Source organism: Sparus aurata, chromosome 19, assembly GCF_900880675.1.
Source record: "Sparus aurata chromosome 19, fSpaAur1.1, whole genome shotgun sequence".
NCBI lineage: Eukaryota > Metazoa > Chordata > Actinopteri > Spariformes > Sparidae > Sparus > Sparus aurata.
Genome location: NC_044205.1, coordinates 16470354 through 16496144, shown reverse-complemented (window position 1 = coordinate 16496144; position 25791 = coordinate 16470354). Strand labels below are relative to the sequence as shown.

The window sequence follows — 25791 nt, the reverse complement described above, 5'->3', positions numbered from 1 at the left end:
TCCTCCAAATCTCTCTGAACCTTGGAGGAGCTGTGGGACAAAACAGTGGACGGCCACCAAATATCACCCCCCCCCCCCCCCCCACACTCTGCTTTTTCTCCTCTCTGTGTGAGCTCGCTGGAAACTCGCCATGGAAAAGGCACTTACCCAGCAGAATCCTGACAGAGTGGGAGGGAAAATGTCTCTCCTCTTTTGTTGATTAATGTTGAATCTCTCTAAGGGTGCGTGTATTCGAGTCATAACCCTCACTATCCATGCCTAATAAATCTCTCTTTAAGTATGTGTGCCAGGTTCCTTAACAATGCCATATTTGCTCAGTGCCATCATTAATGGCTGGTAATGGCTCAGTAACCGAATTTGTGCACATTTAGGATTCAAATCCTGCCATTTAGGTCCTCCTAAGCATATGGAGCCAGTGGTCTGATTAATGAAGAGAAATTGGCCACCGGTATATGTGAACTTAGCAGGGTAATTCATTAATTTAACAAATTATGCTTTGTTTTACAGGAGCCCTATCATGCTTTTGTTTCCTGTGTGTTATATAGGTTCTTCTGCGTGTAAAATAGTTTGAAAGTTAAGAATGTCAAAGTCTGGAGCAACAGGAGCTCCTCTCTCCCAATGAAAACACTGCTCCTGAAACGCCTTGTGCTAAGCTGCTCTGTTGCTGTTAGTGGTGCTGGCCCAGGCATGTGTGAACGGACCAATCAGAGCAGCCTGGGTATTCATGAGTCAGGACCTTAAAGAGACAGGAGCTAAAACAGAGTGATACAGTGCTGCAACACTGGACAGTTTAAGAAAAGCAGTGTGTCTTAATATTCAGGCATGTAAACCTGATCTATTAGTAACCCAAAATAAATGCATGAACCTGAAAATTAGCAGAATATGTCTCCTTTATTGTATGCATAAAGCTGCATAGCTACCTGACACCCAACACTCGCCCATGCTTTGAAAGGGTCGTCACTGGAAGAGATACAGTCTGAGAAGATGAAATAACACACAAGTCGTGGGATCAATCCCCATTACCATAGCCATAATCACCCAGATTGATTCCGCAGCAGAAAATTATCATACCTGAGGAATGGTTCAATTTGTCCAGTGCAAATTGATGACACAAGTAGAGGGAGGGAGGGTTAGTGGGGACCTCAGAGGTGGATCATGGTCCATAAGAGCGCTGTGCAAGGAGATCAATAGGGGCCTGCTGGACCTGGCTCAGTGTCCATAATGTGATGTGTACACAATCAATAGCTTCCCCTCATAGCTGGCAGATGGGCCACTGGTGTGGTGCAGGTTATTTTTCTTCCTAGCAGCGCCTTTCCCCCCTCAAAGAAAGGAATGATGGGGAAGCGGGCAGAGGAGGTGAAGTGGGGTGCGACCACAGGGTTGTCACCAATGACAGGACATTAAGAGAGTAGTTAGTGGGCCTATTGACTGCTTCCTGTGGGAGCCGAGAGCGGATGGGGAAAGGTGATTCTTGCAATTACAAGAGTAGTGGTGGAGATGACAGGTGGCTGAAAATGGAAATCGAGAGTGGCTCAGAAGAAAGGCTCCAGAGAGTTCCTAACTCAGTGGCTCCTTTGCGGATCGAGTTCACTCGTCCTGCTCCCAGTGGATCTAATACCACCTTAGAGGAGTTGTGGAATTCAGATTGTGTCTGTTGCTAAAGCACATTCACTCCCTTGACGCACAAAAGATATTCTCCTAAAACTGCCTCCTACGCTGTCGCTGGCATTATATTTTAAGCTTTCCCTTGAGGAGTCGAGCCAGCTGGTTTTTGTTTTTGCAAGGACATTCATCAAGTGATTTACTTTTTCATGATGTGTTTTATAATGTGCTCAGGAGTAAAGGACCAAAGTATCCCGCGGGGGAAATCCTCGGAGTATTGTACAAAAATAAAAGTCATGTGACGTCCAATAATTCTCACCCTCCATCTGTCTTTCATCTCATTGTAAACCTCAAAGTGAAGCTGTTCTCCCCTCGCACAGTCATGCTAAGCAGTCTTTGCTGCAGACTCAGTGGAGGTGGTAAAAGAGCCAAAATAGCCACGGGGAACTGAAGCACGTCACACACATCACCTAATCATCTGAGGACATTGCCCTCTCGTCTAAGCCAATCAGGCCTGACCATGACCTGGTTGTGGCATCCTAAGGTCACGGGAAAAGGCAGAGAAGGAAAGATGAAGACTGAGTGAAGAGTGTGAGAACCTTTTAAAGGTGCACTATGTAGTTTTGGGGAGGAAGTTCAAACCAGAAGAGAAAGATCTTCGGTGAATAACAAACTAAATCACCATTTTCCATGTTCGTGACTGAAGAAACTGAACAGACAAACTGACCTTAAAGGACAACACAGTTTCATACTGTTTTACTTTGTTTATATGTGGCTGACCCCGCCACTTTTCCAGCTTCAAACAGTGTTCTGGGGTCCTTATATTCCTCTGAGAACAGCTTGTTTATTTACTTATGGAAAAAAATAGTTAGGAGTTTGTATTATTGCCTCATTAATATTGTAAATATTTAAATTCTGAGTTCCATTTGGTTGCATCTAATTTAGCTGTATATTCAAATTGAGCCAGTTTTACTTTGAATCGGCATGTTTCTTTTAAATTGCTTTTTGTTTTAGCTCTTAAGGACGCGAGCAATCATTTTGTTGCTCTCAGACAGTAGTCGAGGTCTGCATTCAGGATGGTATAATTAATTCCTTTATTAAATGATCAGGATACTAGTTCCACTTTAATCCTGATCGCTTTACCTCTTCAAGATTTGAAAGTGTCCACTTCTTGTTTCATTTCCTGCCTCATGTGGCTTTGTTCCACTGGGTCACTTCCAGGTCAACAGACCTGGCTGCGTTCATTTGCATCTTTTAATCCAGCACTAGCGGCATTTGATGCTACCCTTAATACCATCGCACATGCAAATCAGGGGCAAAGAAGACTGAGTCCAAGTAATTGATCTTCTTAACTACTCCCACTCAATTACAGTAGGTTAATGCAAGCCACCGCAGGATTACTCATCCTCTTGCTCAAATGCCATTTGCTGCTGTCCGTGAGGGAAGGGGTGCCTGGGTGTGTGGGAAGGTGAGCTTGCATGGGTGTGGGTCAGGGAAAACATTAATCACTTTCTCTCTGTGTGAGAGTGTTTGCATGCATCCCCACTGTTCATTGTGCAGTTTTATAAGGGCCTGCATGCTCTGAAGTGTGGTACAGCAAGAAATTATCTGTCTCCTCTGCGAAAGAACAGTTGACCTCTGAAGAACGAGCGACCTTTTGCTTGTATTTTCATAAATCATAGATACTCTTCTACTGTATCTGAAAAAAATAATCCACAAAGGCGAACGCCAGTAAGCCTATAAACTCAAAATCACTATCGCATGCCCTCAACTACTCCTCTACGTCTGGAGCTGACTTGGTGCCAGGGTGTTCAGCAACAGGACACAAGCAAAGGTCTTCTGATCGAGTGGCTTGGCACCAGGGGATGAGCCTCCAGTGAGCTTGCCAAAAAGTTCTGGGGTTCGGAACCAATCTGCGTCTTTTCAGCACTGTGCCAGGCCAGGGCCAGGTGCCTCACTTAGCTGCTAACAGGTTTAACCTTATCAGCACCAGCATTCAATTAGCAATAACCTAATTGCTGAGCCATGACACCCCCTTGTCCCCTCTTTCTTACCAAAAAAGGAATTTCCTCCTTTGAAAACGTTTTTCTATTTCAGGCAGCGTCACCAGCCTTTAGCCCCTTTATCGGGTGTGTCACTGCGAGCTAGAGGCTAATGGATAGATCATAGAAACGGCTGTCCCCTGAACAATTCTGCAGAATCCTTGAACTCAAACAACCCTGCATGATAGCCGCTAATATGTGATATTTGCTAAAATACGCAAGTCTCACAGGAGATGAAGTGGCTGTCTCCAGACTGCACTGTGCAAATTTATGTAAGATAATCAGTGTGTTCTGCAACTTACTGGCGGTTTGTGATTAGTATTCCCGGTGCCTTGTTTTTCCTATCTTGACTGAGACCCTTCAATCTTTGTTCATTAGATTTTAATAGGTTTTATATTGCTCAGGTCATAGAGGACTTCACACAAAGGAATGCAAATTGTTCCATGCACTGGATTTCAGTAGATTGCTGAGGTTATGCTGCAGCACTGTAGAGTGTAGGACAGAGACTTTTCACCTGTGTGGGTTGAGACGATGAGCAGAGTTGAGGTGTGGAAAAAGGACATCAGCTAATCCCAGCAGCATTGAAAGGAGGAACATCTGTGGTTCTGGTGAAAAACAGAGGCTTGGATAGAGTATGGTGAGGTATTAATGAAGAAAGTGAAGAGAGACGGAAGTGACCTAACTCCTAACCCTAACCCTGCCCATACTGCTCACACTGTCCTTTCCCATACACCAAGCCTCAGTCAGAAAAGGCAAGATTTAATCTGCTGAGGTCAATAAACCCTGATCAGGTACAGAGCTGTAGTTATAATGCTGCCTCATGCCGCACGTGACCTCATGGGATTATGCAGGATGTTCTTGCCTACTCCCCGACTGAGCAGAAAGCACAGGAAGTTGTATCAAAGTATTATATTTTACAGCATAAGTTTTCAAAAAGTACTTTGCAGTAACTTTTCTTTTATTGGTGAAATCAGTAAATCATATTTTCAGACAGAAAGAGGGAGTTTTCTACTGCTGCCAACAGGTGGAGCCAAAATCCCTCTGTCCTTTTTTCTATTGTCACTCCCACACACACACACACACACACACACACCTATGTTTCCAAAATAGAAATCTGGCCTAGTTATTTTGCTTTATTTAAAGATTCTCCTCATATAACAATCCATCCAGCCACGCCGCATTCACTCAAAGATTGAATCACTCATTTTGTGCCTTCGTTTGTCATTTTACATTACCATGCTACCTTCCTTTGTCCTCATAAACAATTCTGTGATGTGCATTATGTATCGCATATGCATAAGGTTGGCTCATTTTCATTCAAGGACACACCAGGAGGGCCTTTTAAGCAAAGACAGAGACTCCATTAGACTCATATCACTCATACTCAGCCTTTAATCATGCATGTTTTCCTGTCTCTGAGTCAAATCAGACGCCTATGATTATTCACAGCGTATCCCATATCTGTCAAAAACAAGTGAGCCATAATACGTTGATTGACAGAGACAAAGAGATAAATTAACTGAGCTTTTCATGGCTCATGCATTTGTAGTGTGTGCAAAGACAATCAATTTCTTGGAATCTCACTAATCTTTCAATCCCCCTGTGTTCTCTTTTCAGATTCTGGCCATCATCTCAATCCTGTTCATTGTCCTCTCCACTATTGCTCTGTCCCTCAACACCTTACCAGAGCTCCAGGTCATAGACGAGTTCGGCCAGGCCAGCGACAACCCCCAGCTGGCTCATGTGGAGGCCGTGTGTATCGCCTGGTTCACCATGGAGTACCTCCTTCGCTTCCTCTCCTCTCCTAACAAGTGGAAGTTCTTCAAGGGCCCGCTGAATGTCATTGACTTGCTGGCCATCCTGCCCTACTATGTCACCATCTTTCTAACTGAGTCCAACAAGAGCGTGCTGCAGTTCCAGAACGTGCGCCGCGTGGTGCAGATATTCAGGATCATGAGAATATTGAGGATCCTGAAGTTGGCCCGGCACTCCACAGGGCTCCAGTCTCTAGGGTTTACCTTGAGACGGAGCTACAACGAACTGGGCCTGCTTATTTTATTTCTTGCCATGGGCATCATGATATTTTCCAGCTTGGTCTTCTTTGCTGAGAAAGATGAAGATGCTACCAAATTCACCAGTATCCCTGCCTCATTCTGGTGGGCTACTATCACAATGACTACCGTGGGATATGGTGACATTTACCCACAGACTTTACTTGGAAAGATCGTGGGTGGGCTCTGCTGCATTGCAGGAGTGCTAGTCATTGCCCTACCCATTCCTATTATTGTCAACAACTTCTCTGAGTTCTACAAGGAGCAGAAGAGGCAGGAGAAGGCCATCAAGAGGAGGGAGGCACTGGAGAGAGCCAAGAGAAACGGCAGCATTGTGTCAATGAACCTAAAAGATGCCTTTGCCCGCAGTATGGAACTGATGGACGTGGTGGTAGAGAAAGGAGATGACAAAACCTCCCTGGACAACCACCTGTCGCCTGGCCGCTGGGGCTCTACCAGGCACGCCAGCTCAGAGACTGACCTGAAGTCACCAGATAAAAGAAACCCAGAGTCTCTGCTGCAAAATACTCCTCATCAGATAACCATCAACACCAGTGGAAGTCCCCAGCGGACAAACAGGACCCCGCAGCACCTCAATGTGCAGAAACTGGAGGAGATGTACAACCAGATGACCAAGTCCCAGTCCTTCACTAACCTCAACACTACCAGCTCCATGAGCACTCTGAGCACAACCATGACCGGCCCTGCCTCACCCAAGAAATCTCACAGCCCCCCTGAATTCACATTAAAAGAGGAAGTAGAGCTTGAGATGAAGGAGGTGCAACCATCCTCACCTGATAACTTCGCAAGCTGCTCAGCAGACTGTAGAGAACAGGACTCAGATGAGGAAGAAGCTGTGCCCTATGAAATCAAACACCCCAGGGCACCACCGTATCTGGATCTTAGGCACCGGAGGGCCAGCAGTGACCACAGCTTTACTGGCGCGCCTCTCAAAGATGGCTTCTTTGAATCTGTCAACCCAGCTGACGGATCCAAGCTCCACATAGTGGAAGGGGAGAGCTTTAACAGCTCTGTGGAGAACCTAAAGAGCTCTCATAGAGAAAATAACCCTCTTAAAAACAAGGGGTTGAAGGTCAACTTCACCAAAACTTCTGCCGAAGGCCCACTAACACCGCCAAGCACTACCTCTCCTGGAGACTTCAGCTCCAGCATCCTGGATGAAGAGTCCCCTGATGGAGAGACGTCACCGCTCATCCCCAGTTCAGAGGAGCTGCTCCCAGTCACAGAGGAGGAGACCTGTAAGAGGTTGGTGGTGGACACACCACCCGGTGATGAAGATCAGTCCGCAGAGAACCATGAAGAGAAGCATCTGATGGAGGTGGCGGGCGCTGCAGTTGTGCCCTTGTCGCCTAAGACGGCAGCACAAAATTGCACCCAAGATGTGGTTGGGGCAGGTGGGGAGGTCAAGGCTGACAGCAACCAAAGTGGACACAAAGTAGAGAACCACATGTTTACATCAGATATCCACCTGATACCTGGGGACGGCAGCCTGTCACCGACCTGTGAAACCAGCATGTGACTGTGAGAGAAGCTCCTGAGGGACAATAGACCCACTGCAACCTCAGCCCGATGAGCGGGAGAGCGGGAAGGGAAAAGACAAGGGTGCTGTTGTAGTGACAGAGATTTTTGCATGGCATGACAAGTCCCTTTTACTTGTGTTGTTGTGTGTTGCTGAAAGAGAAACTGCAGTGCTTCGTGCAGATTCGAGAGCGACTTTGGGGACAAACAGTGGGCTCAAAAGAGAAGGCTCTTGAGGGAATTCATCATCTTATGTAGACACTTTGATCCACCTGATGTACATAATGACAGTCTCCTTTTTCTAGCAAAAGAAGGAAATGCACAGAGGGACTTATCTGTAAAAAGCATGCATTTAAAAAAAACAGACAGATATTTTACGGTGCTTAGTTTGCTGAAAGCGCTCCACTGTAAATAGAGGACATCTAAGGCAATGACAATGCACAGGATGGCAAAGGAAAACTGTCACTGAAGGTACAAGTATTTGTAATGTGAAAGGGGATGGGGTGGGGGGGATAATTTAAGAGCCCTCAGACTGGGTGTTGCATCGTAGCGACCTATTAAAAAAAACATATCATTACCTTTTGTGGAAATGCAAAGTGTTCCCATGATGACCCTGTAATGTTTTTTCGTGTGAAAACTGGTGTATGAAACTGTAACGTTGACATTATTGCTTTTGGTTTTCATAACGACTGTTGAACTTTCAGTTTAGCATCCTGTATTCAGTCTTCAAATAAATGACGGTGGGCAAGAAGGACAAAAACACCTTGATCCCTCCAAATACATCTGTAGTTGCCAAATAATGTATGTAACCAGTAAGGAAAGGAACTATCACATACTTCTGAAAATAATTATCATGCAGTTTCACAAGTTAGGACAAGGTTTAAAGGTCCAGTGTGTAGGTTTTAGGGGGATTGAAGGGGAGAAAGGGTCAGGGTTGGGGTAAGGGGTTTGGAGTTAGGGTTAGTGGGTCAGGGTCAGGGTTAGGGTTGGGGTTGTGTTTTCGTTAACTTAAAATAAGCCTTTTATATCTACAGAGGGAGCAGATTCTCTTCCATGTTGCACCGCCATATTTCTACAGTAGCCCGGAAAGGACAAACCAAACACTGACTCTAGAAAGGTTGTTTTTTTTGCGTGTTTAGCAACCACCTTAGGGAAGGGTGAGGTGATGCTCCTAGATGTCACTAACTCCTACACACTGGTCCTTTAAGATATTTTATTCCTTGTTCAGCCTTTTTGATTTCGTCCAAACCACAAAAATACATCTTATTTACTCTTCGACTTCAGATATATACATCTAAAAGTAGATTTAAGAATAAAATATGAAATATGTAGGTCTAGATTGGTACTTTCTAGATATGTGAGATTCCATAAAACAGAGTTAAGACTATCTATTAATTCAGCACATTAGGTCTGGTCATTAACACACATATATGCTTTATGCTAAAATTATATATTTTGGCAGTTCAAAAGGGTCAGACTACCACAAAAAAAGAGATAATATTCCTTTTGATATCAATGGACCAAATCAAGCACACTGACAAGCTTTCATTTATCTCAGCTGCATAGTAACATATACAGTAATATCATGTATTCTGACAGTAGTTATGGAGGTGTTTTTGTTGTTTCCCTTATGGTTTGTTTACCTGCACTGTGTTCATTATCCTATCCTCAGCGCCCTGATGTCGTTGTTGACATTTGTTCCATACTACTGCAAGTTTATCCGATCCTGCTGATAAGTTTAAGGCGTCTTTTTTTTGTATATCCGTAGTGTCTTGGACTGTTATTTATTGTGTTTCATTGTGAACAAAACGATTTTCAGTCAAACTTAAACCCAAAGGAGTTATTTTTTTCTCTCTAGTCCTCTTTCATGCTTTTTTGTTTTACACTGACTGAAAATATCCGTTGTATGTTGCCTTTTGATTCCAATTTTTATTGCTGGAATTATTTGTTTGTTGTTTCAGCATGACACTTGGCTGAGTGTACTGGTAGTGTGTTTGTGAAATCCACACAAACCAGAATGGTACCGACAGGAAGTATGTGGGTGAATTCTTTTGTTGTTCTCTCTTTTTCTTATTATTATTATCATGTTTTTTGTTCTCACAGAGAGGTGTGGAATGTGCAATACCGCATACTGCAATCTATGCAGGCCAAGAATTGTGGCACTTTATTTTCTGTCTATGGGATTTGTAAGTGTACAGGCAGAAATTACTTGTATTTTTCAAATGTTATATCTTTAATATGAGGCAAAACAGTACTACAACTACCAGAATCTCACAAACAATGCAAATGAGAATTTGACTTTTATTTTCTTTTTCATATTACATGTCTGGCGCCTTCGTGCCAGACATCAATGGACCTCAAATCTGATTATCGGTGGGAAGAGGGATCCAAATTGACCACTTTTGGCCTTTTATATCGCTGTTAGATTTGCATAAGAAATCTAACGCATGTCTGTAGAAGATCTCAAGATGATCTAACTTCAGTGGCCACACACAAATGATTTTATGTTTTTTGTGAATTAACGTTGAGAATGATTCTATTTTTTCTAAACCAAAATGGAGCACGACCACAATTTCCTGCCATATGGTGGTTGAAATGATGCGTGCCTTTTCATAACACGGCTGTTTATGAGAAGGCAGCAAGTCATTTTGCTTTGTTCATATAGCACTGTACAGAAAATTCTAATTTTATAGGAGAAATCAGGTCTTTATGTAATAGATACAAGTAATGTTATTGAGTTCTCAGGTTTTCTATAACTCTCTGATGTTCCGATTGGATAGATTCTCTGTTTTTTCTTTAACAGCTAACGAGTCACTTCTGTACTTTTTTTGAACGGTGATGTTGTCAAATCTCACGTTGATGTCTCAGCTCCTGGAGTTAAGGAGCGGCAATATCTCTCCCTCCTCCTGGGTAATCTGTGTACTGCATTCAGTGTCCACCCCCATCAGTCTTCAGTGAGGCAGGAACGAGCACAAACAAAGGAAGAAAAGTTTGGGCATTGTAGTTTAAAGGGGCATTATGTAGTGTTTGGAGAATAATACAAACTCAGAAATGTTTATTATTCCATAACTGAATTAACAAGCTGTTCTCAGAGGAAAATAAGGTCCCCAGAACACAGTCTGAAGCTAAAAGGTGGCAGGGTCCACCAAATAGAAACAGTCTGAAATTGTGTTGTCCTTTATCGATTTTATTCAGTCATGAAAACAAAGAGAGTTTGTTTATTTTGTGCGTTTAGGCATAAATAATCCAGTCAATGGAGATATTTCTCTTCTGGTTAAGATTTCTTCCCTAAAACTACATAGCGCACCTTTGAGAGCTGAGAAGTAGGATGAAGGGGAGTGAATTATCTATCTGACGGTCAGAAAAAGGTCCCTTCTGTCACTGAGCTGATACATCCGATTATTTCCCATGCTGACACCATTGAGTGCTCCAATCCCTCCAGCTTCAGAGGCTCTAACCCCACAGCATGCCCTCAGGAATAGAGATCAATGTGTGAAAGGAAGACAAGGATAAAGCAAGGCTGTGAGAATAGAAGTTACATCACGTCAGTGATCAGTTGTGCTCCATATTTCCTTTTTGTCTGTGTTTATACTGTGGGCCCAGACCGATATCATTTAACGTAATCAGAGAGCTCATGCAATTATCTTTCATGTGAGATTATTGATCCCTCTTTGGAAACTCTTTGGTGCTCTCCAAAGTAAATTGTCAGTGGTGGTTGTTTGGGGTATTCATTTGTCTTTTTCTCTTCACGGAGGAAGGTTAGACGATAACCTTCTTGTTAAACCCCCTGTTTTTTGTTCAATTAAACGTTGTTTTTTTCCCCCTTCATCCCTCGTTTGTTGTAACTACGTCTCTGTGTTAGCCTCGAGTAATCCTTCATTTTGACAGGTAGGGTAGAAAAACAAGGGATTTGGATTGATCAGCCATACTCCCTTAGAATTATGTTTGTGTGGATACTGAAATTAATTCTGTGAGCTGATGGCAAATGGACTGTGCTCTGTCTTACTGTCTCACAATGGCATTATCATCTGTGATACTGTACAGAGTGGAAAGGTCGTGTCTTTATTTTCTCTGAGAGAATGGGTATTGTCTGTGTCACTCATGCGTGCTTACCGAACCTTGCTCCCTGAAAATGCATAAAGCATTGTTTTATCTTATTTCTCTGTGTATACTGCCTCTTACATTTTTTTTTTGTTTTGTTTTGGGATTTTTTTTGTTTGTTTTTGTTTCTCTGTTCAGTTTTGGAGAACATTATCATTAGACACATTCTGAGCTACAGACTGTTTTCTGTACAAAGCAACATCTTTGTGTGCATGTAGTAGTCCGAACAATTATGTGACCACAGAACACTTTGTTATGGTACATGTATGTCAACATTTCTGTAGAGCATTGTTCCCCATTACGTCTATTAGCATATGCAGAATAACAAATAAATGTGTATATAACTCGTGTGTTTGTGCATCTGCTGTTTTCTACTCTGCAAATGAGCTGTTGTTTATCTGCATATTCTGCATATTAAGGATCATTACATGATGGGATATGAACATAGGAGTTTATAAACGCATAACATTAATTAAAATTGATATTGCATTTGTAGCAAGAAGGTATGCAAAGTCATTTTTCATATGCAAAAGTGCAGACAACTCAGCATTCTGGCTTGGCAGGTTGATAAATGATTTATCACTGGAGGGAAATGCAGTACGTTCCATTAGATGTAATTAATGGATATCCACATTTCTGTTGCGTGCCGCCCCCCAAACAGTGATACTGAGCATAAATGGAGCTCCCAAACCTCAAAACAAGAAGCACTGCCATTTTATCTTTAAAATGAAAACACTGAGGGATGCAAACCCTCTAAAAGTGGGTCAAAAAAGGTTTATAATACAATGAAGTGGCCTATTATTTCTGTATTTATTGTATCACATGGAGATAGAATCTGGGCCAGATCTATGCACATGCTGAGGTCCACCTTGTCACACTGAAAAAATTAGGAGTGAATTTATAAAAAGCTTTCAATTTCCACACAGAATTTGGCAAGTATTTCACAGTGTATTCTCAGGTAAACTCAGTACTTGCAGTTAAGAATTGTTCCTATCAGAATTACTCAAGTAACCTTCACTTCCAGTTTTCTGTCTTTGTCTTAATTCAGTCCGTTTGTTGTGAAGAGAGTAAAATACCATTTAGTTTTGTGTAAAAATGTTGGCACAAGTCAAATAGAACCCAATGAAAAATTATTTTGAAATAAAGTTGATTTTTGAGTCTACCAACTCACCAAAAACTGACACTTTGGGATCCCAACTCATCAAATAAAAACATATATGGCAGTTGACCTGACTTGCAATCCCGAAGTGTCAGTATATGATGGGTTAGGAAGGAGACTCAAAAAATCTAATTTCTTACAATTTGGAGCTTTAAATCATTTTATCATTTTAGAAAATATTAAAATATATATAATATACGGATGTTTCAAAGAAAAAGATGTAATATTTATGCTATTGCCGTGGTCACGTGACAGTGTGCCTGTTTATTTATTTTTTTAATGTCTCTGCTGTGTAAGCTTAAAATGCTTAAGAAATCCAAACACAAAAGTAAAAGTCATAAAGTTTCAGAGGCATTGTTTTACAGCCACACCTGAGTGTAATACATACTGTAATCAAAATCCTCTGCGACACAACGGGTGCAATAAATACTGTAATTCTAGCCGGGGTTGGATTAAATGAATAGATTACACTAGATTACATTAACATTCTTCATTTTTTTGGCAGTCATTTGGGTTGCAATTTGGCAAATGTGGACAAACATTGTAGAGTTGAAAGATGATATAATTTGATGGATGGGCTGCCTGGAAAAACTTAAGCCCATGAGTCAGACTATGGAAACAGCATACTGCACACATACATATTTCATTTTTCATTTAAAAAGAGATAAGATGTTTCGTTATTGATCCCCCTCGGGGAGAAATTCACAGGTATAACAGCAGTACAGGGGGAAACAAGTAGCAGCACAAGAGCAAGTCTTAGAAAATAGAGACTAATTGGAAGAATAAAATAACAAATTTGAATGGAAAATATAATTAAAAATATTAGAATAAAGATAAACATACTATAGTAGCTCTCCTTGTATGTATATAACTTTTGCAACATATAATAAATGTGCCTGTGCAAATGCGCTAATAGAATACTTTATAGATAGATAGATAGAATTACTTTAATGATCCCAGACAGGGAAATTATTTACATATATACACATAACTTCATAGATACATATCTCACTATAATGTGGCACACAGTGTTTTTATTTATTTATATATGTGGTGACTAATATCTCACTTTATCGGCATTAAGACGGTGTAGTTGCTCCTCCCGACCAGCAGGTGGCGCTTCACGCTACCAGGAGACACCAAACGAAACACTCGAAGCGCGCGGAAATCAAACAACTTCCGAAGAAGGCGAAGAAGAAATGAAAGTTTCCAGAAGAGAAGCCAAACATAAACATGGAGACTGAAATTCACAACAATTGCGCCACAGATGCAAGTGACGGAGACGAGAGTGTGAGTTTCTCGCAGGTGACCGCTGTCGTCACCGGGTGGACGCTGGACTTCATGTTCGTCAGCCTGTGTCGGAGCTTTAAGGAAGGCAAACTTGAAGAGTTCAACGAAACGCTCTCGGCTTTCGAGGGTGAGTTTTAGCCTAACTAGCTAGCCCACTTCAACTTAAACTACGGGAGCAAACTTAGCTATTAGTTTGTCAAGTTTATTGCGTTAACTTGAATAAATGTTGATACTTTGTGCTTACAAATTGACAAAACAACCAAACAGCGTCTCAAACTGCAGCCTTTACTGTAATAGCCTCCTCTGTTGTTTTGCACCAAGTTAGCTTACACCAGCAGCCACTACGGTAGTTCTAAAACTGCTGAACCAGGGTCCCATTTACACATAAAAGCTCATGAATCGTAAATGAAAGATTACATTTATGCGATAACATCACGCCACTAATATGAAGGCATAAATCCAGGACAGCTCTAGATTAAAACGCAGCTGTTTCCACCAGACTTCGGCTAAAACTCCTCAGAAACCAACCTAATTTGCTACTTACAGTATGAGAAGTGTGAGATCCTACAGCTACATTACCATAATCTATTCATCATTATTACTGCCATAATCAAATTATCATACATTTTACCCCTCATACCTGCAGTGAAATTAGCTGCATCAGCAACGAGCTGGGGAAATGTTAAATTTGTTGCATTAATCTCACCACAGAGACACTATTAAAGTATCTTTTGTAAAGTTTGTGAAACTGTCTCTGCTTCTTTTAGCAATTTCTCGGAGTGCATCTATGAAAGGACAACCTTATGAGGAGAAAATCATGATATGTGCCTTCCTTGCAAGGGTCATCCATGGAAAGCACTTGGGTACGTCATTGCAGTCACAAGCTGAAATAATGCCTCTGTCTTGTACACCTTTCTAATCACAATATCTCTATCTCTATGTGCAGCAGTGCTTTGTACAGAAATCAGTACCTCAGGGCGATCAGATCCGACTGTATATACTTCTAGCATACATTGTCATTGCTACTACAACAACATGCCACTTTTTCAGCAGGAAAGGCAAGACGATATAAAGCCAGTTGTTATTCAAACTGTGTCATTCACACAAAAACATATCTGCTATCCAAACAGTTGTCTCTGTGTTTGCCGTTCTGCGAATCATTAGAAAAATCAAGTACGTTTATAAGCAAAAAGAGTTTATTATTTGGGTTGTTTGTTTACAGTGTACACCCAAGAATGTTTGTAACTTCAAGCTAGAATTAATGGTTGTAAAAGGCATCTATGCCTAAGATGTGTACACACTCATTAAAACAATACTGGCCCTGTTGTTCCTCCAGATGTCCAGTTTGAAGAGGATACCCATGTGATGCCTCTGATGTCTGCTGCCAAAGTATGGTCGAACCTAGAGGACACTGTGGCGGATGATAGTTTGTTCAAAAACATGACCATACTTTTGCTTGTCCAGGTGTTTATACAAATTATTTGGTTGGTGTGTGTGTGCACAAGATTGGAGAATGCTGTATTGCTGGCTGTAATAGGTAGATGTTACTGCTTCAAGGTTAAAATTTTTCAATTTTTCTGTCCTCATTTTGCCCCTGCACTAGTCCGTGGCTGTGTGCTTGGAGAAAGGCCAAAGACCTTCTGCCTCTTCTGCCCTCAAGTGGTTTGAGAAAAACTATAAAGTCCCTCAGGTTTGTCTGTCAATTATTGTCTCACATCAAAAGGTCAGTGTGGAATTCTTGATGGCCTAGAATGATTTTTGTATTTCAACAGACTTTGGGAATACGGCTGTCCAAAATCGTGACGCAGACGGAAACCTACCATCCGTTTCTAATGAGCTTCAGCTTCAGCCGCCTTCTAGAGACAGTACAATCTTACTTGGATACATTCTTGGAGGAGAACCCCTCTGACTATCTTCTCAAGGTAGAAGACATGACCTCACAACTTCCAAGTTCATCATAGTTCATAAAATGTATTGACTAGCTTGATAGTAGGCCCAGCCTGCCTCTAATCAAAGCTCAGAATAATAATTAATAAATATAACATTCTGTCATCAAATACCCTTAAATTTGAATTTGGGATGTTTTAATTGCCATGAACATGTTATCTTTATTTATTTTGATCAATCGTTTAGTTGAGTCTTTTAGTTCAGTGTCCACTGAACCTAATACAGTTGTTTACTTTATACTTACACTTATCTTTTGCCAAAATATAGATTCACATCTCTCTCTCTAATAACCATATTCCTACATAAAACCTACCTCAGCAGTGACCGCATGTGTACTACTTATCTGTATACTTACAGTCCTTGAAGAAGAAAAAGAAACTTGGTTAACAAATTATCTTAAAGCATTAAATGTACGTGTCTGATACATGTTTCATGTTTATACACAGTTTTAGTTTTATTGAATGTCTTTTTGCACACGACAATACAGGGATATGACACTGAAAATTTTGGGGGGGGGGGGATGATTGACAAATGCTGTTCAGGATATTATAGCATGACCTTGATATTTGAATTATATATCAGGTTTATTGGATTGTAGAAAAGGCAAAGCCCTAGCCTTACCCTCTTACTAGAAAAATTGCTTTTATTTTATTCAGTGTATTCATGATGAAAATATACATTATATATCTGGTTAATACGACTGCCTCTGCAGGACTAATGCCAATGTAAAATTAAGGATCAGCTTCGTGTGGCGGAAAAATAAGGAATAAGAATGGCCGTGAAAGATATCGCCCAAGAGGATAAGTACCATCCTTGATCAGTGATTTAAAAAAGTAGAATAAAACAGTTTGAGTGGTGCTCTATTTTATGCTTGAAAACTCCAAATTTGCGCATATATATTATAAATTACTTTAACTGACATCTCCTCTTTTATCCAAAACAATGTGAAAAGAATTGTCGGGTTCTGCTCTTCAGCTGTTTGGTGTCCCACGTTCTGCTTTATGAGCAAAGGTTTAACAAACAAATTTCACCTCTCAATAAACCCTCCTGCTGTCGTGCGCCGACCTGTTCGACTCTGCTCTTGTCCTTCTGAGTAATGGTGCTTTGACCAACTGAAGGTGCTAATGTGACATTATCAGTCACAGTTAATTGACAATTTGTCATCAAAATTATTTGGAAGGGCACACGGCTACATTCAGCCGAGCTCTCCTCGGGGTCCAGCGGACTCGCTTATTCATGAAAGTTCCAAGAGTGATTTACATAGAGGCCGCCGACCAAGGTTAAACTTTGAAGGGTGTTATGATGACAGGCCTCATTAGTTTTGCATTCACATTATAGCAAAACTTAAACCTGGAAGTTAATTGTTTTGGAAGAGCATGAAAAAGGAATATTAAGTAACACAACTGATGTAAGTCTGTGTGTTTCTGTGTGGCTCTCCATCCATCAGGCCGCTACAAAGATGGTGCAGTCATCAGAGAACAAGGAGGACTTGGAGGACGTTGTGACACAGGACAGCTCTCTGTCACAAACAACCAACAAATCAGAGGATAGAAAGTAGGGAATTACCTTTAACCTCTTGTTGTATTTTTGAAATGTGTGCACATTCCATTTCTGTTCCATATTAAACAATGTACTTTACATTTATGTCCTTACAGGAAAAAAGAGAACCCTGTATGTTTGAGGTTAGTAGAAATGTGTCTTATCAAACAGATACATATATTTGGCTTTTGCTGTCTCTACTGGGTAGAAATGGAGTGTGTTGTCCTAAACACGCGATGTAGAGTTGTAAATATAATTTTCTCACTTAATGTTGTACTTCCACAGAACAAAACGGAAGCTAATGTCAACTAAAATTATAGATGTATGGAAGCCCGATACATGCAAGAAGCCTTTTGTCTCAGTCAGAAGAATTTCAGAGAAAGGTAAGTTTATTTCTTCCTCTGCCTTTAATATAAAATAAAACAATTATTTTATTTAATCTGATGTAACAAAACTTTCAACTGTATATTTAAAATTCTGAGTGTGAGCAAGATTTAAAAAAAAAACTTTAACCTCCATCAGAATTGGCTCAAATGACATCAAAGAAGTCAGTGGACACCACAAATAACAACAAAACGCCAAAAAGAAGAAAACAACCTCAGGTAGTTTAGCCACACGACTTATTCAATGTCTTGTCAAATGAATTCAAATTGAACTTAAAGAAAAAAAATTTACTTCAAGTTTATGTTGTACTATTTTTCAGAAGTGGACTCAGAAGATGGACCTACTCCTCAAGGAAGGTGTTAGACGTCACGGCAAGGGCAGATGGTGTCATATATTAAAGGATTATGACTTTGAAGGACGCACCGGCACCATGCTAAAAGACCGCTGGAGAGTTCTGATGAGAGCACATTTAGTCAGCTGAAGAGGGAGGGTGCCTTTCTAACCTTGTACATTGTAGCAGGTCACATGTAAATAGAATATTGACTTAAAGAAAGTCACTGAACAGGTGCACTAGTTCGACCCTTTGTAGCCCACGGCTTAATTACTGATGATGTTCCTTTATGTTACTGCTTTGTGTTGTAGCTCTGGTTGGACCAAGATATAAATACACCACTAGAGGGCACCAAACACAGTTTATGATAAATGGTGCTGTTTGTATTGCCTTCTATGATAGGATATATTTGATAGTCAACAAAATCTATCTTATTACCTGTATAAAAAAAACATGGATTTTTTTTTTTTTACGTCAAAATTTCCGCTCACTGCCTGAATTGTTAAAGGTCTTCCTTTATGTTTGAGTGTGTTGTGGTCTGCTGCTCCTCTGTTTGCATCAGGGAAAATGTCACACCACCAGAGGGCGCTCAACACAGAACAACTAATTGGTCTTTCTCCATGGCCCTGAATGATGGAGAACATTTCATTTCATCTTGGTCTGTTTTCTTTCCTTGTTTAGAAGAAAGCCTTATCACAAAGCAAGTGTAAATATATTTTTGTAAGTTTTAAATTTTAAGTTAAATATTTTTGCAAGAAAATTGTTTAAATAAATCGGTTCAGCTGTGGCTCGTTTCAAATAGATGCTGACGGATGCATAATGTGTACTAGAAAAGGGTTAAGAACTGTACAAGTTACAACAGTGTCTACACAGAACAGTGGAAACATGCGTATTGCATAAACAGTGCTTTAACCTCAACTTGTAGCATATTTAATATAGGCATAACTGCATTGCACCACCTTCAAGTCTCTTGGTGTTGAGGCGTCAGATCTGAGCACAGTATTGTGGTTGCACAGATGAAAATGTTATTGTGGCCACCAGGTCAGAGCTCTGTGCTGCTTGGTTTGGATCAGATGAAGACGAAGCTGTGTTGTGGTGGACAGTTGCACTGCTGGGTTTTCTGGATCTTCTTCCACGTCCCGCTGCACTGATGGTTCCCCACCGCCTGCCAGTGGAGCACAGCTTCTCTGCAACAGTCACAGCCCTGAATGTTTATAGTTTTCAAACTGCTGTGTGCATACTTTCACTGATTTACTGCCTTGCACAAGGACCCATTAAGTGTAAGAAGGAGGTGGGAACTTCTGCTGCTCAGATTTGTTTGGATAATATGGCTGATTAATGAAGTGGTTAAGATTATTGTCACTTAACTCTGAATGTTAAATGGCAAATCGAGGAAAAAAATACAAGATGTTTTTTTGGATCCATATTTGAATGAACCTGAATAAACATGCAATTGCACTGCTGTGAGAACATGCATTTGAAAGTTCATAACTTCATACTTGTCTGATTCCTGACCGTCTCCTTGGCAGCTGCTGCTATTGTTTCGCATGGCGGGAGGTTCACACGCCACACACACTTTGAAGCCTTCTGTAATGTAGCGCATCCAGTGTGTGTGTGGCCGGTTCTCCACTGTACAGTGGGGTGTCCGGGACGCCAGTGTGAATTCCACACAGAACCTGAGGGGAGCAGGGACAGGGTCAGGGGGGCCACACAGTTAATCCTGGGATATTAGGAGCAATGAATCAAGATGGACGACCAAACAGTTAATGAACACAATAGAAGCAGATGGGAATAACAATAATCAGACATTGGCTAACACTAAGCTGCCCACAGTAAGTCACCTACTGTCATCTAGACCCTTTGTGCGTGTGCTTTTCATGTGACAGTCCTTATTAACGTCTGAGTGTTTGATTTCAAAGGGTTGTGGGCAGTCGCTCAGCTTTGCTTAGATATATATAATGGTCTGTAGACAGACGTCCAGGTGAGCAAACACCTACCGGGAGCTCATGCAGAAAAGGTTATCTTTTTCAAAATGGTTTGGGTTACACAGCATGATATTAAAATGAAGCTAACCCCTGGCAGCATTGGTGAACTTTTCAACTCTTGAATTTAAATACGCCTGAGGTCGTGTGCAGTTCCAGAATACTTTAGGAGGGGAGGCTGTATAAGAGCATGATATGAAACCTACCCAGGGTCTAGGGGGTTTCCATAGTTGTCGTGCTTGGGCCTTCCCTTGGCAAACTCCTTGCTAGTGATGAAAGCAGGACCTGATGAGAGAAAATTCACCATTTCTGTTAGTAATGTCAGGTTCAGTCCAAACGTGGTCTTCACTTTTCAAACCATATAAAATCAAATGCAACAGGGTCCGTATGGATACTGGAAATCCTTGAAAGCCTTTGAATTTAAAGGTTGTTTAAAATTAAAATTTTTAATAAATTGCTTGAAATTGTAACTGGTTTACTTTCATAATACATGTATTTATATTGGCTCTGCAAGGTTTTATGGGACGCCAAGTCCACTTACAGACAAGGGACACATTTTGCAACATGAAACATTTTTGTCTTTTGCTGTTTATTGTTACCCTCGTCCACAATGCTATCACAATACACAATTGGTTGTTTACAGCAAGATATCATCAGAATTCATGTGATGAAGTGAGAGAATAATTTTGAGTACATATATATTTATAGGTATGTTATTTTCCCATAAATATACCTTGATGGAAAAGCTTGAAAAAGCACCTTGAAAATGCTTGAATTTGACCATGTCAAAGTTGTCAGATACTTAATAAAAGCAGGCGCACAAGCCCGACTGTGCATCAAGGATCTAAGTAACGTATTTTCAAATCAATTTGGGATCTCTTCCAGGGACTTGGATTATGGTCAATGAGCTGTATGAGTGTATTTTTTTTCATTTGTTTTTTACATTTTTAAAATAAGTCCCCATCTACTGTAGTTGTTCAGAGGAATGCTACAACGCTATTTTCTTGCAGACGCTCATGAAACGAACTGTGGAGGATAAAACTTCACCTGACTTTCCATCGGAAGGGGGGGTGAGTTTTGAGTGAACTGTTCCTTTAATGTATTTGTGTACCTGATTCTTGTCCACAGTGGGCGCCCTGGTGGTCTCTGTACTCCCTGCAGCCGCTCCGCTGCTCCACGCTGGGACACGGCTCTCCACTGTGACTGGGCTGCTGCTCTATGTGGCGGACACGCACTCGCGTTGAGGGCTGGCAGGGTTTGGCACAGCCGCTCCAAAAGCTCCAGTCGCCCACGACACAGTCCTGAGCTGGATGTTGGCACCCACAGTGAGGGACAAAGAGTATTACAGGATATCCTCTGTGGTAGCAAACAATGCACTGAAACTCAAGAAAATGTTCAAAACACTAACACTGACTCCTTAAGTTCTCTGTGTGTGCAGACGTGACTCTCGTGAGCAAACCTTGCATCGATCCTGCAGACTGCATATGATTACAGTTTTCCTGCAAAAGCATAATGGAGCTGAATATGCAGGAAATAACTTAAGATCAATGGAGCATTGATTGTGACTTGTAGAATTAGTGTTTCCTGCTCTACTACAAGTGGTTTGAGATCATGCCAAGTGAGCAACCCATTCAATCACCAGGTCCTGTGATTTTTCTTTTTCGCCCGCTCTCTGCGCTCGATGATCAAGCTTTGATGTATGAGCCTAAGCATGCAGATTTAGAGACTACCGGCCTATAACACATATTAGATACGCTCGGCTTGTTTGACTGGAACTGTAATTGCTACAACTGATTGACAGAATCACATTCTTCAAATATTTGTACTAATTCCATTATGTGGGCCAGTCCACTGAAATGAGGTTAGGCGCAGAGCTGCCGGGGTTATTTGGTGAAGTAATTATTGCCTTAAAGGTGCACTGAGGGGTTTTGGGGAAGAAATTTTAATCAAGAGAGAAATATCTTCATTGACTGATTCATTTCTGTTTTTATGCCCAAACAAACTGAATTAACAAACTCTTTGTTTTCATGACTGAATGAACTGAATAAACAAACTGATGTTAAAGGTGCGATATGTAAGAATTATGATTGAAAACATTCCAGAATTCACTTATTCAAAGAAATAATAGTTGACATTATGACAACTATGTTTTGTGTTGCAGACATTTCTAAGCTAGCGTGCTAACCTGACACTTCTACGGTACCACTAACCCTCAGCCTGAACTGCTAGCTGCAGGGCTAACTGTGCTAACTAGCCAACGGTCATTTAACAATTAGATGTTCTATTGATATGCTGCCCCCTATTTGTTTATGAATATGAATTCAACAGGATGCCAATTCCTACACATGGCACCTTTAAAGAACAACATAATTCCATACTGTTTGACTTTGTTTACATTTGGCGGACCCTGCCACTGTTCTATCTTCGAACAGAGTTCTGGGGACATTGTTTTCCTTTGTTAGCAGCTTGTTTATTAAGCTATGGAAAAATATGTTTTCTAAGTTTGTATTATCACCTCATTCCCATTGTAAATCTGTAAATCCTGAGTCAGAGTTTGTTTTCCAAAACCACAGTTTGCCCCTTTAAAGCTGCAAGAAATGATTATTTTAACAATAACTCTGGTAGGTCAAATAAAATTGTAAAGAAAAAAAAAATGCTCATCTTAATATCCCAGAGTCTAAATCATCATCTTCAGATTTCTTCTGTTGTCAAACCAACAGTCCAAAAACCCAAAGACTTCATTTACTATCATAAATTACAATAAAAGCAGGAAATCCTACATTTAACAAGCTGGAACTTGCACATTTTGCTTGTACAAAACATTATCAAAACGGTCGCCGGCCAATTTTGTCTTGCAGCTCTACTTAACAGCCATGTTGCAGAAGAAAAACAAGTGTTGCGTGTATTAGCAGAAGTTAGAAGGTGAAGAATTCAGGACAAACCATGAAGATAAATGAGTGCAAACAATTTCACACGTCTTGGATGAATTTTGAACATATCCACCCCTCTCTCTGCCATCAGACGTAGATACGTGATAAGCAGCCCAGTAACGACCAGGCACTGAAAATAATCTCTCTTCTCCACCTATCTTTATCTTCTGTCAGATAGACGGATATAGATAATGTCTAGAAAAAGAGTCAGGCTTATCTTTCGCCGCTGTCATATAGTTAAGGTGTGTGCGTGACTCATTGACTCTGAGAGCGGCCCCTCCGTTCATCCCTCACCTGGGCACTCTGTGAAGTAGTCAAAGCAGCAGTCCTTGGTCCTGACGCAGCCCTTGTCGCAGTAGCACGTCCCGTACACCCGGTCCATCCTCCAGTCGGTGGTCAGACAGCTCAGGTCTCTGCTGCGGCAGCACTTCCCCAAACAGCCTCCTGACACCATCTTTCCAAGAGTGGAGACCACCAGCAGCAAACAGGCAAACTCCAGCGAGGATCCCATCACAAGGCCTCTGAGTTGTAATTTCTTGTTTCTAAAGTGTGTTTATCCCCTACCTGGTCCTACTCGGTCATACTCATGACTGCTGAGAGGTTGGAATACCAGCCCAGTCCGAGCCAGCCAAGACTGCTCTGCCACAGGAGCCCTTGTGACCTGGAATTCCTGCGTCTGTCTCCTGTGTCCAGCCCCTCTCTTTCCCCCCAGAAACAGGCCTTCAGAGCAACCTACAGCACAGCACACCCCATTCCAGCTCCGATCACACTCCCATGTCTCTCATGTTGTGTCCTCTCCCCTCTGAGCTGGTGTGTCTTTCTCCCTGTTACCCAGCCGAGCACCTCCCTTCAGTCCTCCCAGGGAGGAGACACTGAGGGTGAGGGAGGGGTGAGGCGGTGAGTTTTGGTGTGTGTTTTGCCTCCTGCGTCTGCTCGCTCTCCCTCTCAGGCCTCTTTCTCACCTGTGTCATTGTTGTTTACCCTTTTTTTTTTCTTTCTTACCAGCTCCCTGCAGGATTTGCTGTGACCCTGATCTGCCAGTCGTGCTCTCGGCCAACCCAGACCTCCGAGTCGCAAAAGAAAGGGAGGAATGTGAGCAGATGGCAGGTCTCCAGGCGATTGTGCCAGGGGGCCTGCCAAGTGTTATAAAGCCACCCTTTGGTTCTCAACTTTCTCCCCTTATCTCATTCTGTGTATATTACTATTGTTACTGTAATCTAACAGACATCCCAACACTTCAGACATGATCGTCTCCGTTAAACTTAGTGCGTTTATATATTAAGAGTCCATAGGATTAAGCTGCGTCTGGCGGTATAACTGCAGATTGCAATCAACCGAACATGCCCCCCACTCACTGTCGTTTAGGGTGGCCGCTAAAAACGCAAAAGTATTTGGTTTGTCCGTTCAGGGCTACTGTAGAAAAATAGCAGTCCAACATGGCTGCAACCGTGAGTGAGGACCTGCTCAGATTTAAAAGGCTTATTCTGAGGTAATTAAAATGTAACAATTCTTAGTTTCTTCATAATTATCAAATAATTCTGAATATTGGATTGGATTTCTAAATAACTAAACCTCTACACATTGGACCTTTAACTTATAAGATATTCTAATAAATTAGATCAATATCTTGCGTACTTGCACACAAAATAGGACACTATAGCCAGAAGCAGGTTAGCTTAGCATAGCATGACTCTTTTTTTATGCTTTAGCTTTTATACAGGTGAAATAAATACATAGCTAGACAAGGGAATTAGCTTTAGCAGTGATGGTAGGCAAACGTTTAAAGTCTAGGATAGAGCCAGGCCCCTTATTTTGTAGTCTTTATGCTACTCTTAGCTAACTGTCTCTTGGCTGTAACTTTATAGCCTCCTCTCTTCTCTTGAGGGCAAAAAAAGCAAAAAGTAAGTAGATTTCCCAAGATGTTTACTATTTCTTTAATGGTGAAATATGTACGAATTGGTGTCATATTAAGATCATACCAAAATAAAAATCAAGGGCAGCATATGAGCAGAATAACCGCTTGCCATTGCTAACTGTAGCTACCTTTAGCCCAGTTAGCCATTCTGCTAGCAGCCTCTGCAGGGAACACAGAGCATAGGGAGACTATCAGGATTTTTCTGGCTAGAGTCTTTGACAGAGAGGCTAAATACTTAGCAAGTATCTCTGCAACAATATACATACATGTCAAAATGTTGTGTATGTCAAAACTGCTATTTCTTCACATTCAGTTGGTAACTATAGTTAACGTTGGAATGTTTTTGACTAAATTCTTTACATGTTGCACATTTAAGGCTCCACTGTTGACTCATAGTGGGACAGCATGCAGACAACAGGCGAATTCAGTTTCAGTCTGGGTGCGTGACTGAATCAGTGAGCTGGAGCCTCAGTGTACACAACCTTATCTGTAGACCAGAGAGCAGCCACAATTTATAACTCTTGACATACAGAGCAGGCAAATGACCACTTAATTTCATATACTGTAATTCTAAAGAGGCATGACAGCCTCAGCTAGGTTAATTGTTTTATCTCATTAGGATTGGACTTGTGGGTGACAGATGATTGATTACAGACAGACTATTCGATTTTCTGCCCCAAGTGATGATGTCTGATGTGAGCATTTCAATATATAAAAAATGATAACGTCAAATGATCTTTGCTCTTTGCTATTTTAACTCAAACATCTGAGGGGTGCAAAAAGACTTTTTCCGGATCGGAGCAAAACCAAATGTCAAAGGAGGCTTTTGACTGATCGATTAATCTTTAATGAACTGTAGGAAAAATGAGACATACTTTTACAGGTCAATTTAAGCATTTTTCACCGTTACGTTTGCTCAAGGTGCCTGAATGTCTGAGGATGTTGTGATCTCCTCCATCTCATGGGAAACAAGTGAGGC

At 41.3% G+C, this 25791-nt stretch overlaps 3 protein-coding genes across 4 annotated transcripts in view; 2 read left to right on the top strand and 1 right to left on the bottom strand.

The window, feature by feature from the left end:
• Window positions 1–10318, top strand: part of kcnb2b (potassium voltage-gated channel subfamily B member 2b) — a 98807-nt gene extending 88489 nt beyond the window's left edge. For both annotated transcript variants that reach the window (XM_030398602.1, XM_030398603.1), the window contains exon 3: window positions 5262–10318. In XM_030398602.1, coding sequence (XP_030254462.1) covers window positions 5262–7235 — 1974 coding nt within the window. In that variant the 3' untranslated portion in view covers window positions 7236–10318. The remainder of the gene's footprint in view (window positions 1–5261) is intronic.
• A 3362-nt stretch (window positions 10319–13680) lies between these two features.
• On the top strand, window positions 13681–19471 carry terf1 (telomeric repeat binding factor (NIMA-interacting) 1). The gene is made up of 10 exons (XM_030398604.1): window positions 13681–13911; window positions 14552–14647; window positions 15121–15248; window positions 15388–15474; window positions 15557–15706; window positions 17179–17285; window positions 17387–17413; window positions 17556–17653; window positions 17793–17872; window positions 17974–19471. Exons 1-10 carry the CDS (start codon window positions 13728–13730, stop codon window positions 18133–18135), a joined length of 1119 nt encoding a protein of 372 aa, XP_030254464.1. The 5' UTR covers window positions 13681–13727; the 3' UTR covers window positions 18136–19471.
• On the bottom strand, window positions 18451–23839 carry sbspon (somatomedin B and thrombospondin type 1 domain containing). The gene is made up of 5 exons (XM_030398605.1): window positions 23192–23839; window positions 21079–21273; window positions 20174–20252; window positions 19485–19661; window positions 18451–19172 (listed from the first exon to the last, which is right to left on the bottom strand). The coding sequence occupies exons 1-5, from the start codon at window positions 23406–23408 to the stop codon at window positions 19055–19057; spliced, it is 786 nt and encodes a 261-aa protein (XP_030254465.1). The 5' UTR covers window positions 23409–23839; the 3' UTR covers window positions 18451–19054.
• Between the last annotated feature and the right edge of the window lie 1952 nt (window positions 23840–25791).